Genomic DNA, 13,064 nt, shown 5'->3' on the forward strand with positions numbered 1-13,064 from the left:
ACATTTAAAGACAAAGCGCTTACACAGTAATTGTGTTGTTTTTCTCATTTTACCTCAAGTTTTTTCTAAAAGCTATGACTACAAGAGAAGTTCAGAATACTTGGGTAGCTGAATTTCCAAATATAATAAGAGAAGCACATTAATTTGGATACATTTACATGCTTATTAATCCATTACTTGTGCAAATGTTGATAAGCTTACAAAAATGCATACCACTGGTAGAGGACATCAAAAAGAACTTAAAATAAGGTAATAAAAATGGATATTCCTTATTTTTCCTTAAAATATCTATCAAAAATGACAGAAAAAGTGGATTTTCCCGTGGCTTCAAAATTTCTAGAAATGATCTCTCTGGTATTGCATGTAATATATCATTAAATATTAAGTGTGTGTGTGTGTGTGTGTGTGTGTGTTTATTATTGTTAGTTGCCATTAAATTTTATTAACATAGATTCTAGAACACTAAGCAGCAATTTAGTTTTTCAAATATCATGAAGAACAGCAGATATTTCCAGTCGATAAAGCTAGTAATTTTTTCATCAGCAAATAATACAAATAATAAAACAGCAGCAAAGAACAATAAATTGCCATATTCCACTTACCCTAACATGCAGGTACCATTGACATATAAGTACGTGTTTTGTTTATTTACTGTGCCACTTTCAGTAGAACTGAGATTGTAATACTTGTTGCTTTTGAATACTCCTGTTGGTCTGCTTGGAAAACTAGTATAAATTACTGTAAAAAGTTCATCCTAAACCAGTTTTCAGTCAACCTGTTCCAGGTTAGCTGCCTGTGGTTCCAAAATCTGCGATTAGCTCTTTTTGTCATTTCCTTTGCTGCCTTTAAAGATGAGAAGGTGAATTCAAGAATCCAGGTTCTTCTGAAACTCCTGAAGAACAGATTTAATTCTTACCTCCCGTGTGAACCATTTGTGTCTCATTAGTTTTTGACCGATTGCCCAGTTGAGCGAGAAAGCTGAGATATAGTCTCCTGCAGCCTGAACCCATACAATTTCTTGCTTTCAAGAACTCTGCTAACATAATGAAAGCTGCCTAACTTTGGATGATTGACTAGCCAGGCCACTTGTAAACCAGCAGGCTGTCTGTTGGCCAATTACCTGATTATTTTCTCAAGTACAGTAGTTTTATACAATTATTCTGCCGTGGTGGCTCTGGTGCTTATACAAAAGGTCATATAACACAAGGAACAAAACGAAATAAAACAAAAATGACATACTGTTCACAGACTGAAGTAGTGTTTTTTCAAGTGGCATAAGCAGTGAGTTAATGCACTAATCATTACTTCTTGACATATATGACTGCAATGAAAGCAGGTTCTACAAGGCAGGAAAGGTCCCTCAGAGGGGAGCATGGCTAGAGCACTGAGATTTGGTTTCCTTCAAAATGTGAGATCAGGTAACAAGCACAGCTTGAATTTCGGCCTTGAGCCACTAGATGGTGATCCTTTTAAATTAGGATCACTCAAGAGGTGAAACAATTGTAAGATGTTGAATTAAAAACACCTTCATTTCAAGAAAGGCTAACAACCATGGACTTCTTTTTGCTTTGTCACATCAGAAGGCTGCTTTTAGTCTTTTCTAAAATGAAGTCCAGGACCTTCTGGGCACTTTCAAACTGCAGTCAAGTAGAATCCACAAGTTTCACATTAACATCACAACATTTTCACTGCTGTGTTCAATCAATTGCTAAAACTATCTAGGGTTCTAGCTGGCCAATGGAAGTGAGCAAAAAAGTCACTCAGCCATCACTACCTTCCTTCCTTTGCCATCCACCAATGAGGAGGACTATTACTGTAGAGATGGGATGAAAAGCTGTCGCTTAGGGAAAATGCAATTGGGTGTGTGAGTTAGTGGCATAATGCTCTGGCAGAAGGGAAGAAAGAAGCATAGGACAAAGGAACTAGGTGGTATGATAAATGGAAATCTCTTGACCTCCAGCTTATTGAATACTTCTTGATATTTTTGTTCTGGAGCACAAGAGTTCACACACACAATAATGTGGTCCCTTTAGTTTACATGTTACATTAATATTGTGGGATATTGTTATGCAAAGGTTAGGTCAAATAAATCTAATCCCATTTATTGAATGTAGGAAGGAAAATATTTAATTCTTGGAGTACATTAGAGAACACAGCTGAATGACCTCATTGCAAATGAAGCAACCCTGCTCTATGGATGAATAGCAATAGCAATAACATTTTATATACTGCCCCATAGCACTTCACAACACTCTCTGAGTGGTTTACAATGTCAGCCTATTGCAATCTGGGTCCTCATTTTACTGACCTCGGAAGGATGGAAGGCTGAGTCAACCTTGAGCCCTGTCAGGATCGAACTCCAGGCTCTGGGCAATTTGTGCCTGCAATATTGCACTTTAACCATTGTGCCACCAGGGCTTGAAAGTTGTATTGTGCCTCTGATATGTGGTACAAAAAAAAGAAAAAGAAGGATATCTACCTTCTTATGTAGCATCAACAAGCAATATTATCAAGAGAAACTGCTGAATCTGACAAAAAATATATTTATTTTGAAATAGAAAGAAATTACTTGAAAATGACTGCCAGGAGCCACTCTGAAGTTCATGGCTGATTTCATGTAAAACCAATCCAGTAGCTCAGGCTACTTACTCATTGATTATAATAAGGTTTGACCTAGTAACCCATTCTGAGTATACATTTTCTTGGGGAAAAGTAGTTGTGGGTCACAAATTGGCATGAGTAAGACAAGATTCCTGAGTTTAAAACTAAAAACAAACTCACCCTTTCAATCTTCACATGTTTTATTCATTGAAATATATTCATATTACTCAAATTCACACAAGTCATATCTCCCTGATTCCCACAAGGATTCTCTCTTTCTCTTCCTCTCTCTTTCCCTTCCCCCGCTCTTTCTCTGTATTTTTACAGTAAAATATTCTGAGGAATATCTCTCCACTATTTTCTCTCTAATGACCCTAAATTCTCTCCAGGAGCATTATTTGTTGTGAACTGGGCAGTCATTTTTGTGTTATAATTACTTTATAATAGATTAAAATTTGAGTTAAGGATAATTGTCAGCATGGACCACTGACCTATAGTAATCTGGTTGCAGTGACTATTTGGAAAAGTTCTAAATTTCAAAGGAATTCTTTCTTTTTCATCATTTCATCACACAAAGAAGAAAATGACAGCAGTTCTTCTGAGGTCAAAGATACATTAATAACTTGTTTTCAGATAGCTGGGGAAATTTTTTTTTTTTTTAACAAGAGAAATGATGCAGAAAGTAGTTCTTCCAGGACACAATGATTAATGAATTTCTAAGTGCTCAGTTTTGAATAATGATATACTATGAGTTTTTCTTAGTTTTTCTTCATTGCAAATCTTACATGATAGCTAATGAAAAATCTCCTTAAGAAGAGAAATATTTTATTAACCAAATGTATTTACGCTTCATTTTCCTCAAAAAATGAGTGGGTGTTTTTATGAAAATGGTATGATCTCAAAGCTTCTAACACAAAATGCCACTACGTGCATATATAAATTATTTACAGTTACAAAAGAATATATTTGAAATATTACTTAATTGCCTATTAGAAAAAGAAGTATCCTTTTACCATTTGAATTACAAAGTCATTATAACAACACTTAGTGACTATTTCACTTTATTCTGATTATTTAATTACATTCAAAATCATGATATGAGCCACAACTAAGGAAAGATTGTTTACCAATAAACGTGTGTGCAAAGGTCAATAGAAACCCAAGAAATGGGCCCAATATACCACAATTAATAGAGCTTAGAAAACATTAGTGATTGATCGGCCTTAGAGCACTCAAAATCTATAGGTAGAAATATGCTTGGAAATGTGTGACAATTGTTCAGTAGCATCCCTCTGTGGGTCTCTAAATCAGTGACATTTTTTCTCAGGCTTATGTGGCTCACTGCCAACAATTCCAGGGGAAATAATGCATTTGATTAAAGGAGTTGTACAGGCAGGTGCTATGTAAGTGTCCGTAGATGATCCAAATCACCTTTTTTATTTTTTAATCCAAGACACTGCATAACTCTGTCTCATAAACATTTCAATGTTTTCTTTAAAAACTTTTTTTATTAATGTTTTTAAAAAACAGATAATTACAAAGCACTCTCTTAACTTCATATTTATCAGTTTGATGCCTATGGAAATCAGAGGATGGGCTTATTCTATACATTCCATTAGTAAGATGCATGGTGTCTTTCAATAAGTAAAAAACATAGGCTGAATTGAGCAAGCTTTCATATAGTAAAAGATCAGGAAGCCTCCATAGATTAAAGATAGATGTTTCCTATTCAGATTCACTGGCTATACAGAGTATGAAGTAGTATTAAGCCTCTCAAGGCAAAATTAGATACACTAAATGTATTGGGCGCAATGCTGTTATTACTTGTGGGAACAATCATCTGGTGACAACTACAATTTCATCAAGTGGAATTCCTACACTCAGTTATTCTTCCAAATTATGGAAAGGAATAGCCCACACTCCTCAGAGTCTAAGAGTCTAGAAATATGTGAGGTACATAGGGTATAAAAGCAAATACATGTTTTTCTCCTTCTCTAAAAGTACCTTTCTTGGGACTGCATTGTCACTGTATTTTAGTTTTGTGGGACATACATTTAGGATCAATATAATGGATCACTCAGAATATATTTTTTGTTACCTGTGGAATACATTTTAATTGAGTACAACTTCTGTCATTTCATGTTTAAAAAATGGTCAGCTTTTTGCATGCTGAAATCTTTCATGAATTTGCACAGATTCTCGTGGAGCTTTTTCTACAAGATTGCTTATCACAGCTGCTACAATGAAAGAAAAGAAAAACACAGACACTGACTTCCTCAGTAACTGTACTATGTACTGTCAAGTACTTTGATAAGATACGAAAGGCACATGGCTATAAATGACTAGCCATCTCTTTTAATGCTTTTGGAATAGAACAACAAAAGGCTATCAAAGTGGAGGCATTGTCAATATCCCTCAGAGCATGCACTACCTCAATGACCATATTCATATTATTACCATCCGTGAATGATTTTATTAGATTTAATGGCTGTTCAAGTCCTTTCAAACTGAACATCTTACAATATGAAAAGTAATAAAACAGCAACATGATTTTTTTTAAAAATCCATGTTTGTGGAAAATGTACTCCCTACCTTTTGAATATCTTTCCTTTTTCTGTTCTGTATTGCTTTGAAAATCCTGATTGATCAATTTCTAAACTATTTAGCTGTTCTAAAACCAGACAATTTGATATGTATTCTACACTGCAGTGTTTCTCAGCCTTGCTGGTGCAGGAATTCTGGGAGTTGAAATCCTCACCTCTTCAAGTTGCCAAAGTTGAGGAATACAGGATTTAACTAGTAACTCTTATGCTTCCCTGCCACTGACTCTTTTGGTTTGGGCTGATGAAGACTGAAATAAAAAATGTCTTTAGGGTACTGGGTTGTTAATGTCCACTTGCATCTACAGGGCAAAAAGGGAAAATCACATCACTTGCATAGTGATATTATCACCATGGCACTATAATTATACTATTTATGTCATTTGCAGAGTGAATATCATTACACAGAGACCTTACATAATTGTGACTTGCCAGATCCCTGTGTTTAAGCTTGTTTTAGAGCTTTGAGTATCTTTTATAATCTTTACCTAGTCACTAAAATATTTCTCTATTTATTTTAATTGATAATATATAATTTTTTTGCAACAATTCTTTTGTTTTGAGTGCTAGGAATGCCTCTGGCAGGACATGTACAAGATTCTGTAAGTAACATTTCCAGGGATTCTTGTGGTGTCTCTTTCCTTACCTGGCCTACCTTGAAGGACTGTCATCAATCTTGAAAAGTTGCCACAATTTTGCTCTATTCTTTCTTATACTAAAAAAAATCAAGGTGGGTTTGTGGTGAATTCCTTTCGCATGTGTTCCACTTTCCAGAACTGAGTTCTCATTTTTCCTTCCCTTAACCATTCCTTAACCATGAATCCATTTCTTCATCAGGGTTATTTTACTCCACATCCCTTTTTACTCCAACTTAATTTTTATCACCCACCCTCCTTGTAGATTCCCCAGCCCCATGTGCAGGGCTTATAAATGGCTTGGAATTAAACTGGTGTCTTCAACTTTCACACACTCCAAATTCCACACTGGAATTGCCTGTGCTGACTGGAGAGTTCTGGGAAATACAGTTTTAATGTGATTCAGAAATAAATTTGATTTCCTTCAAATCCTAAAACATTTCAGAATAGTGCTATTGTGCACAGCATTGCATTAGTACCCTTGAATTAGAAAAAATGTTAACCCCCAGAATATTTTACAGCCATATAGTTTTACCACAAAAACAATTTAACAGTGGAATTTGTTGCTTATGTAAAACCTTTTGATTCTAATACAATCAAAACTGAAGAAAATTGCATCTGCTTTATATTCTGATGTTTATTGATACCCGCCAATGAGGCAGAACAAATAGAAATTAAAATTGTTATTTGTTCTAGAAATGAAATCAAATTTCTTACTTACCAAATACTTTGGATTCCTTTTCTTAAGTATGAGTCATTATGAGCTATTTTGAATAGATGGGTCCTCTAAAGCCTGTAAGAGGTGACTGCCTTATCTTAGCACAAAAACATGCCAGGAGACACGTTACTCAGAAGCAGTGTTGTTGATCATGCTGCTGTCACTCATTCCACAACCAACTTCCTAGAAGTGGATTTGAATTTTTTTTTTGAAAATTTAATCTGATGCAAGTTACAGCTTGGAAAGAAATATACATGTTTTTTGTGGTACAGTTTAGATGATTTTGAAATCAATGAAGTTTATTTCCAGAGTATATATTTGTCATGAATCAACATTATAGACTTTTATTATCAATGTTATTATTCTCATATTAATAATTACCTTGGCCTAAATCCAAAGATTATCTTCTTCTGACTGAGGGAGAAAATAGGTTTTTATATTTATACAAGGCTTTGTACAAGTTCATAAATCTGTATGCCCTCAAGGAGCTTGAACATTTGGTGACTTCCTGGTTGTGTGCATGCAGATCAGGGGTGTCAAACTCACGTGATCACGGCAGCATAACATGACATATCAGGACTTATTCCCCCTTCACTAAACTTGGCGTGGGCATGGCCAGCTCGTGATGCTTCCATCCCGCGGGCCGGGAATTTGACAGCCCTGATATAGGTGACTTTCTAGTTGTGTGCTTGTAATGTTAGTTTCCAATTAACTCAACAAAGCTTACTTTTGAATTGAAATGTATAGAATTTGTTAAAATGTATATGCTACAAGACATAACTTCTTTATTCCCCCGATTTTGGTACTTTAATCTTCTTTGCATTAATTAATACAATGGAAAATCTAGTGTAAAAATTAATAATCTTATTACAACATAAAGTTTAGCCAACTTTATTAATCTGAAAGAGGAGATTTGGTTGAACAATAAATTATATCCAATAAATATGTGCTGTTGTTAAGGTTATGAAATAGTGCTCTAATGTCTTTTTTCTGCAACAGATTACTAATAGAATCTAATTTTTAATGTTGAACTTGGAAAGAGAACAGTAAACAATACACTGAAAATGAGAAATAAGTATAACTCACTTACTTTTCCAGGTTGAAATGCAAGTCACATTTATTAAATTCATGTTAGACAATTTTTAAAGGGAATTCAACCCTGATATTTTTGGTTATGGAGTTTGCCTAAACCCAAGTATTTAAAGTTCAGAAAAGAGTTGTTGATCTAAAAAATTTGCAGATTCTAAAAAGCACTTAGAGAGATGTCTTGATGCTACCAATCATTATGCATTCCACAAGATAAACACACTAGTTAATTTGGAATGATCTTAATCAGTTGGGAGCAAAATTCAAAATAAGAAGCAAAGATTCTCTAGTACACTGAGGAAATTCACAATCAGTCCCTCAGGCCTCTCACTGTTAAAAAAGCTCACTGCTAAATACTATAACATGCAGTTCTACTACTAGCATGCAGTACTGTGAAATTTCCAACTCACCTTCTAGAACAGAAAATTCATTGATGTTCTTGGATATCAACAGTGCCATTTCTTTAAGACCATCAAAGTTGACAAATGAAGCCACCAACCATTTCCTAGATATATGCAAGGCCAGGCAAGAGTTTCTTCTAGGTCCTTTATTATTGTTACTTTGTTTCAATTGTATAATGTTTATTCATATTTATATATTTTGTCTGCTACTCTTGTAATAGAAAAATGTGATTAAAAAGGTATGAAACAAACAAATTTCAATTCTTTAATACTACACGTTTAATGAGACAGAGGGGCTGGTTACTTTTCTAAATGAGCCAATACATTAACTCAAGAGGTTTATGACTTGTATAGTGATGCTTCAGTCATGAGGTAATGAGGTAGGGTTCTGAAGGCAAAAATGACAATTACAGGTTATGCTTGATTAATACATCCGAGGCTGGGATCATGCCAGTGATGACTTTCAGAATTGGTGGAATTGGTTTGTACAAAGGAATTAATGACTAGATGATGATGATAATCTTTCATAGCATAGGCCATCCTGAGAATTAGAATAAAAGACATTTTTATCCACAACCACCAATACATCTTGTATATGATTTCATTAACTTGTAGATTTGATTAAATATATGTGCATCTGTATCATCAACACCAAAAACAGACCTTAAAATCATTTGTTTTGTTTTTGTTATTAGGTTTTTAATTCAGTATTGTAAATTTAATCTTTTAACAAATTTAATCTTTGAGCTAACCCCTAAATCACAAAAACGAAGGAAGGAAATGGAGCCAATCATCAACAGGGTAGGAAGGTCACCTTACCAGGTGTTAGATTAATTTTTGCTAGTAACATTTGCTGTAGCATTCAATTTATTCATTTATAGTGCCTTTGATTAATTAATTATCACATTTATATTGCCACCCATCTCACACAATGCAACAGTTTTCATGTGTTTTTAGTTTTAAAGGACTTAAAAATTGGAAGTGTCCCAAGATGACTTTCAAGGAATAAATATTACTCTGAAGTGATGGGAATAACTGTGAGTTTAATTTAATATAAAGTCCTGCCAGCATGATCAACTGAGATTAAAAAATATAAAATGCTTCAACATATATTTAAAATTAATGATCTAATGCACATTTGCCCCATATAACCACTTAATATGGTAGGACTTTATTTGATGTATAAAAAAACATACTTATTGACTGTATGCATCCTTACTCCATCATTTTATGCTCAGAGGTTATGCTCACCATTTCAAGGAATGGGAAAAGGACTTGAGAATATTATACGCACATAGAATGGAATAAACTCAGATAAGTCGCAAGGTTTTTGTATATCAGGAGATATTACAATCATATAAAATGGGTGGATTTGGGAATGACTTTAGCTCTCTGTCCATGTAGTAATTGGCATCTAAACTGCTTGTATTTTTCTATGTTGTAAATAGAAAATTGGAACTGAATTTATCCTGTGTGGTAGCTATATACGAACCTATTTTTGCCTTGAGTGAATGATTGCAAAAATTTTAAACATGGACAAATTGTATTGATTTTTCTTCTTTGTAATTAAAGAATGCCTCTTGCTATACCGTTTTTAATGCTTATGATTTCAAGCATGATAACTTTAGATAAGAGAGTGTCACTATTTTACTTGAAATTATTCATCAGTTATGGATAATGTCTCATTCATTAAAGAGGACAGTTTTCAAAAACTACATATTTCAAATGCTTTCCTTATGGATATTTTACAACATATATATCTACATATTTATTTAACATTTCTGGGATATCCTTGGCCAATGCAACACTGGCTAATGAAAACATTTATACAAAAAAGTGCACAAAATATGAATTTTGAACCCATGGAAATGAAATGTGCATTAGTTAGAAAAGGGCAACGATGGTTCTGGATCTCCTTCTCTCTTGTCATTTAGTCCTTTTAAATTAACGTCAAGTCAAAAGAATGGCAATCCAACTGAACCTTATCAGGAATATATATTTGAGTCCATTGAGTCGTGCTGAAGAAAAAGGTGCAACAATAAACAAGTCCCTGTGCATTTGCAGTCATAGTTATGGGCAGAAAAGCCCTTGACACTTGTTGCTTTGGTATTAAATAGCAATTATAAAAGCTTTTAGAAATAAAGCAATACATGATGAGGAAGGGGATGGAAATCCTATAAGGCTTGGATTTCTTGTCCATTGAAATCAGTCTTATTCTTAGTCATAAATAAATAATCTCTTCCCTGGTTTCACTTCCATGCCAGGATCAATATCTCTTAACATCTTACTTATTTTATTACTGCTCTTGGTTTTCTGGGACTGATTGAAAGTTGCTCAGAGGAAATCTTTGGTTTTGCTTAAGTGTCCATGACATTTAATCATGACTTTCCTTGCAGTTTAATTCCAACCAGTCAATCAGTTAATCCACTTCAATTGATTCTGTGCTCTCTGTTATTGGCTTGCACTCATTGGGCATCCTCTGGTGTCGACTCAGCTGGGTGGCTTGGGTGAAGCTCCTCTCACACCTTTCGCACCTGGAAAAGGCAAGAGAGAAAATTGAGAGTGGGAAGATGCTCCTGGGGGGCATGGGGCTTCGTCTTATCATGCCTAATCAGAACAGACACTCAAAAGTGGCTTCAGATTTTACTGGCTCAAGAGGTTTAATTGGTGGCTACTTCCAAGGCCTTGATGCCTATGATGGGACAAGGCCTGTCTGATTCAGAACAAGGGAATCTGTCAATAGACAGGGGAAGGTGATTTCTCTAGAGAGGCCTGTCCTACTGTAGCTCTGATCACTGTCAGTTCAAATAGATAAAGAACAAAAAGAGATTTTTAGGAGTGAGCCATCAAAGAAGCAGCTTGTCTGCAGTTTTCTGTTCTGTAATCCCTCAGAGAAATTGATGACAAATAGAATTTCACCTCCTGCTAATTTAAAACCAAGAATCTTACCTATTGGAACAATCATGAAACTGGGAAACAATAATCACTTTCTGTATTTCTCTGAAATTACTGTTTAGCCAGCATGATACAAAGGAGTGTTATCATGATTAAAAAGAGACTTTTACAAATATTATTATAGAATCAGCATATTGCTAAAATGACCATTGCAAACTCCTTATAGATTTAAATGATGTGCCAAAATAATGAATATATTTAAGATGCAGGCTTTCTGTGTGAACATCCAAGAGATGTGCATAAGTCAGACAGAAACAACTTCATCTCTTTTAGATAAGAATTGATTTTCCAGACTTTGGCCCTTCAATAATTTGACTTAATATTCAGCATTCAAGTGTTTAACACTTGAGATCTATGAGATGTAAATATTCTTTTCAATAACTTCCATTTAAGCAAGTATCCTTCTATCTACTGCTCTCTCAATAATTCAATTATTGAGTGCAATATTTATGCAATATCAGGGGTTTTCAATTCAACTGTATAGAATGTAAAGATGTGCGATTGTGTTTTATTTTTATAGTTACAATATACACTGACGATGACATTTAATTTTGTTGTATGAGGTATAATGACAATAAAGTAAAATGAACTAATCCTTACAATTTTACTCTCAGGTTTACAGCCAAGAAAAAAAACCTAGCAAGAAATCTGTTCCAGATCACTTAGTCCAATTAGATACTCTCCAAATATGTTGAACTACGTGCTGGCTGTGAAATTAAGCATAAGATTTAAGCCAATAAAACTGTCCTGGGTAGACTGTATTGGAATGAATAGAGTCTGCATAAGAACTTCTTGAGCACATAAATTTCAACTGAGTTGACAAAGGAGATACTTGTGAACTATGAACTATAGTTTTAACATAATGTTGATGGAATCATACATAATAATTAACAGTGATTTAAGAAACCTGATCATAATCTAAGATATCCTTATGTAAAAAATATCCAAATGAAATATAAGGAGTCACTGTTCAGGTGCATCTTTCTATTGTAAACATTATATAAATAATGAATTGGTTCATTATGGATAAATCAAGAGTCATTTATAAATATATATAATTTCAGAATGAGATAAAGTATGTGTCATTAAAAAAAAAAGAAAATTATGGCTTGAGAAACCTATGGCCTAAAGGTTACAAATTCATTCATCTTATTTCTACTTCTAGTCTAACATGTCAAGACCTTTAAGTTATGTTTCTTTGATTGTTTCTCTTAGAATATTTTAGCAGCCTGTTCTACTGTTAAAAACTGCACTGTGATCTTGACAAATGTAAAATGTCAACTCTAATGTATCAGACCTATCAGCTCAATGAAAATAACTCAGAAGTATTGATCACCTAATGATTTCTGGTGTATTCATTAATGTCTATGTGCAGATCTTCCTCTCTCCAGAGTTCCTGAAATGCTGATGACACATTAGTGTGTTGCTGATTGTTTATTAGAAAACTGATTAGTTACTGGATTAGTGTGTCAAAATGTACTACCTTTCATTACTTGATAAACTTGCAAATTATGAATTTGTTTTTCACTATGAACACTTTGAAATCAATTCATTTTAGGCTTAGTTTCTATAGCACAATGCAGTGATCTCTACTTAGATTTGATTTTTCTCCCTCTTTTCTATACCAATAAAGCTACAAATATGACATATATTTCATGTGTATGTGTCTGTTTGTCTCTCTATCTCATATATCTATCCTCCAAGTCAGTGTTGACTTCTAGTTATTGCCTGGACAAATCCCGTAGCTTTTTTAACAAGATTTTTCAATCATAGTTTGCCATTGCCTTGTTCTAAGGGCAGAGAGAGGTGCTTGTTTAAGGTTATCCAACTGGTTTCATTAGGTTTTCATACCTTAACAACTACACCAAACTGGTTCTCACCTTCTCACTACTGAATTAATAACAAGCATATTATAAATCAGGGGTGTCAAACTCACAGCCCATGGGCCGGATGCATGTCATGCCCATACCTGGTTTAACAAAGGGGGAAAATGTTATGACACCATGAAACAAATTTGACACCCCTGTTATAAATCAAAGGCACAAGTAAAGCTGAAAACTTATGAAAA

At 34.2% G+C, this 13,064-nt stretch overlaps 1 protein-coding gene across 1 annotated transcript in view; it reads right to left on the reverse strand.

The window, feature by feature from the left end:
- Positions 1 to 9,673: 9,673 nt before the first annotated feature.
- Positions 9,674 to 13,064, reverse strand: part of PRDM6 (PR/SET domain 6) — a 77,793-nt gene continuing 74,402 nt past the window's right edge. Inside the window, exon 7 of the mRNA XM_026714656.2 lies at positions 9,674 to 10,575. Coding sequence (XP_026570441.1) covers positions 10,461 to 10,575 — 115 coding nt within the window. The 3' untranslated portion in view covers positions 9,674 to 10,460. The remainder of the gene's footprint in view (positions 10,576 to 13,064) is intronic.

The sequence above is a fragment of the Pseudonaja textilis genome, chromosome 2 (assembly GCF_049901715.1).
Source record: "Pseudonaja textilis isolate UNSWEBS1 chromosome 2, rPseTex1.2, whole genome shotgun sequence".
NCBI classification, from domain to species: domain Eukaryota; kingdom Metazoa; phylum Chordata; class Lepidosauria; order Squamata; family Elapidae; genus Pseudonaja; species Pseudonaja textilis.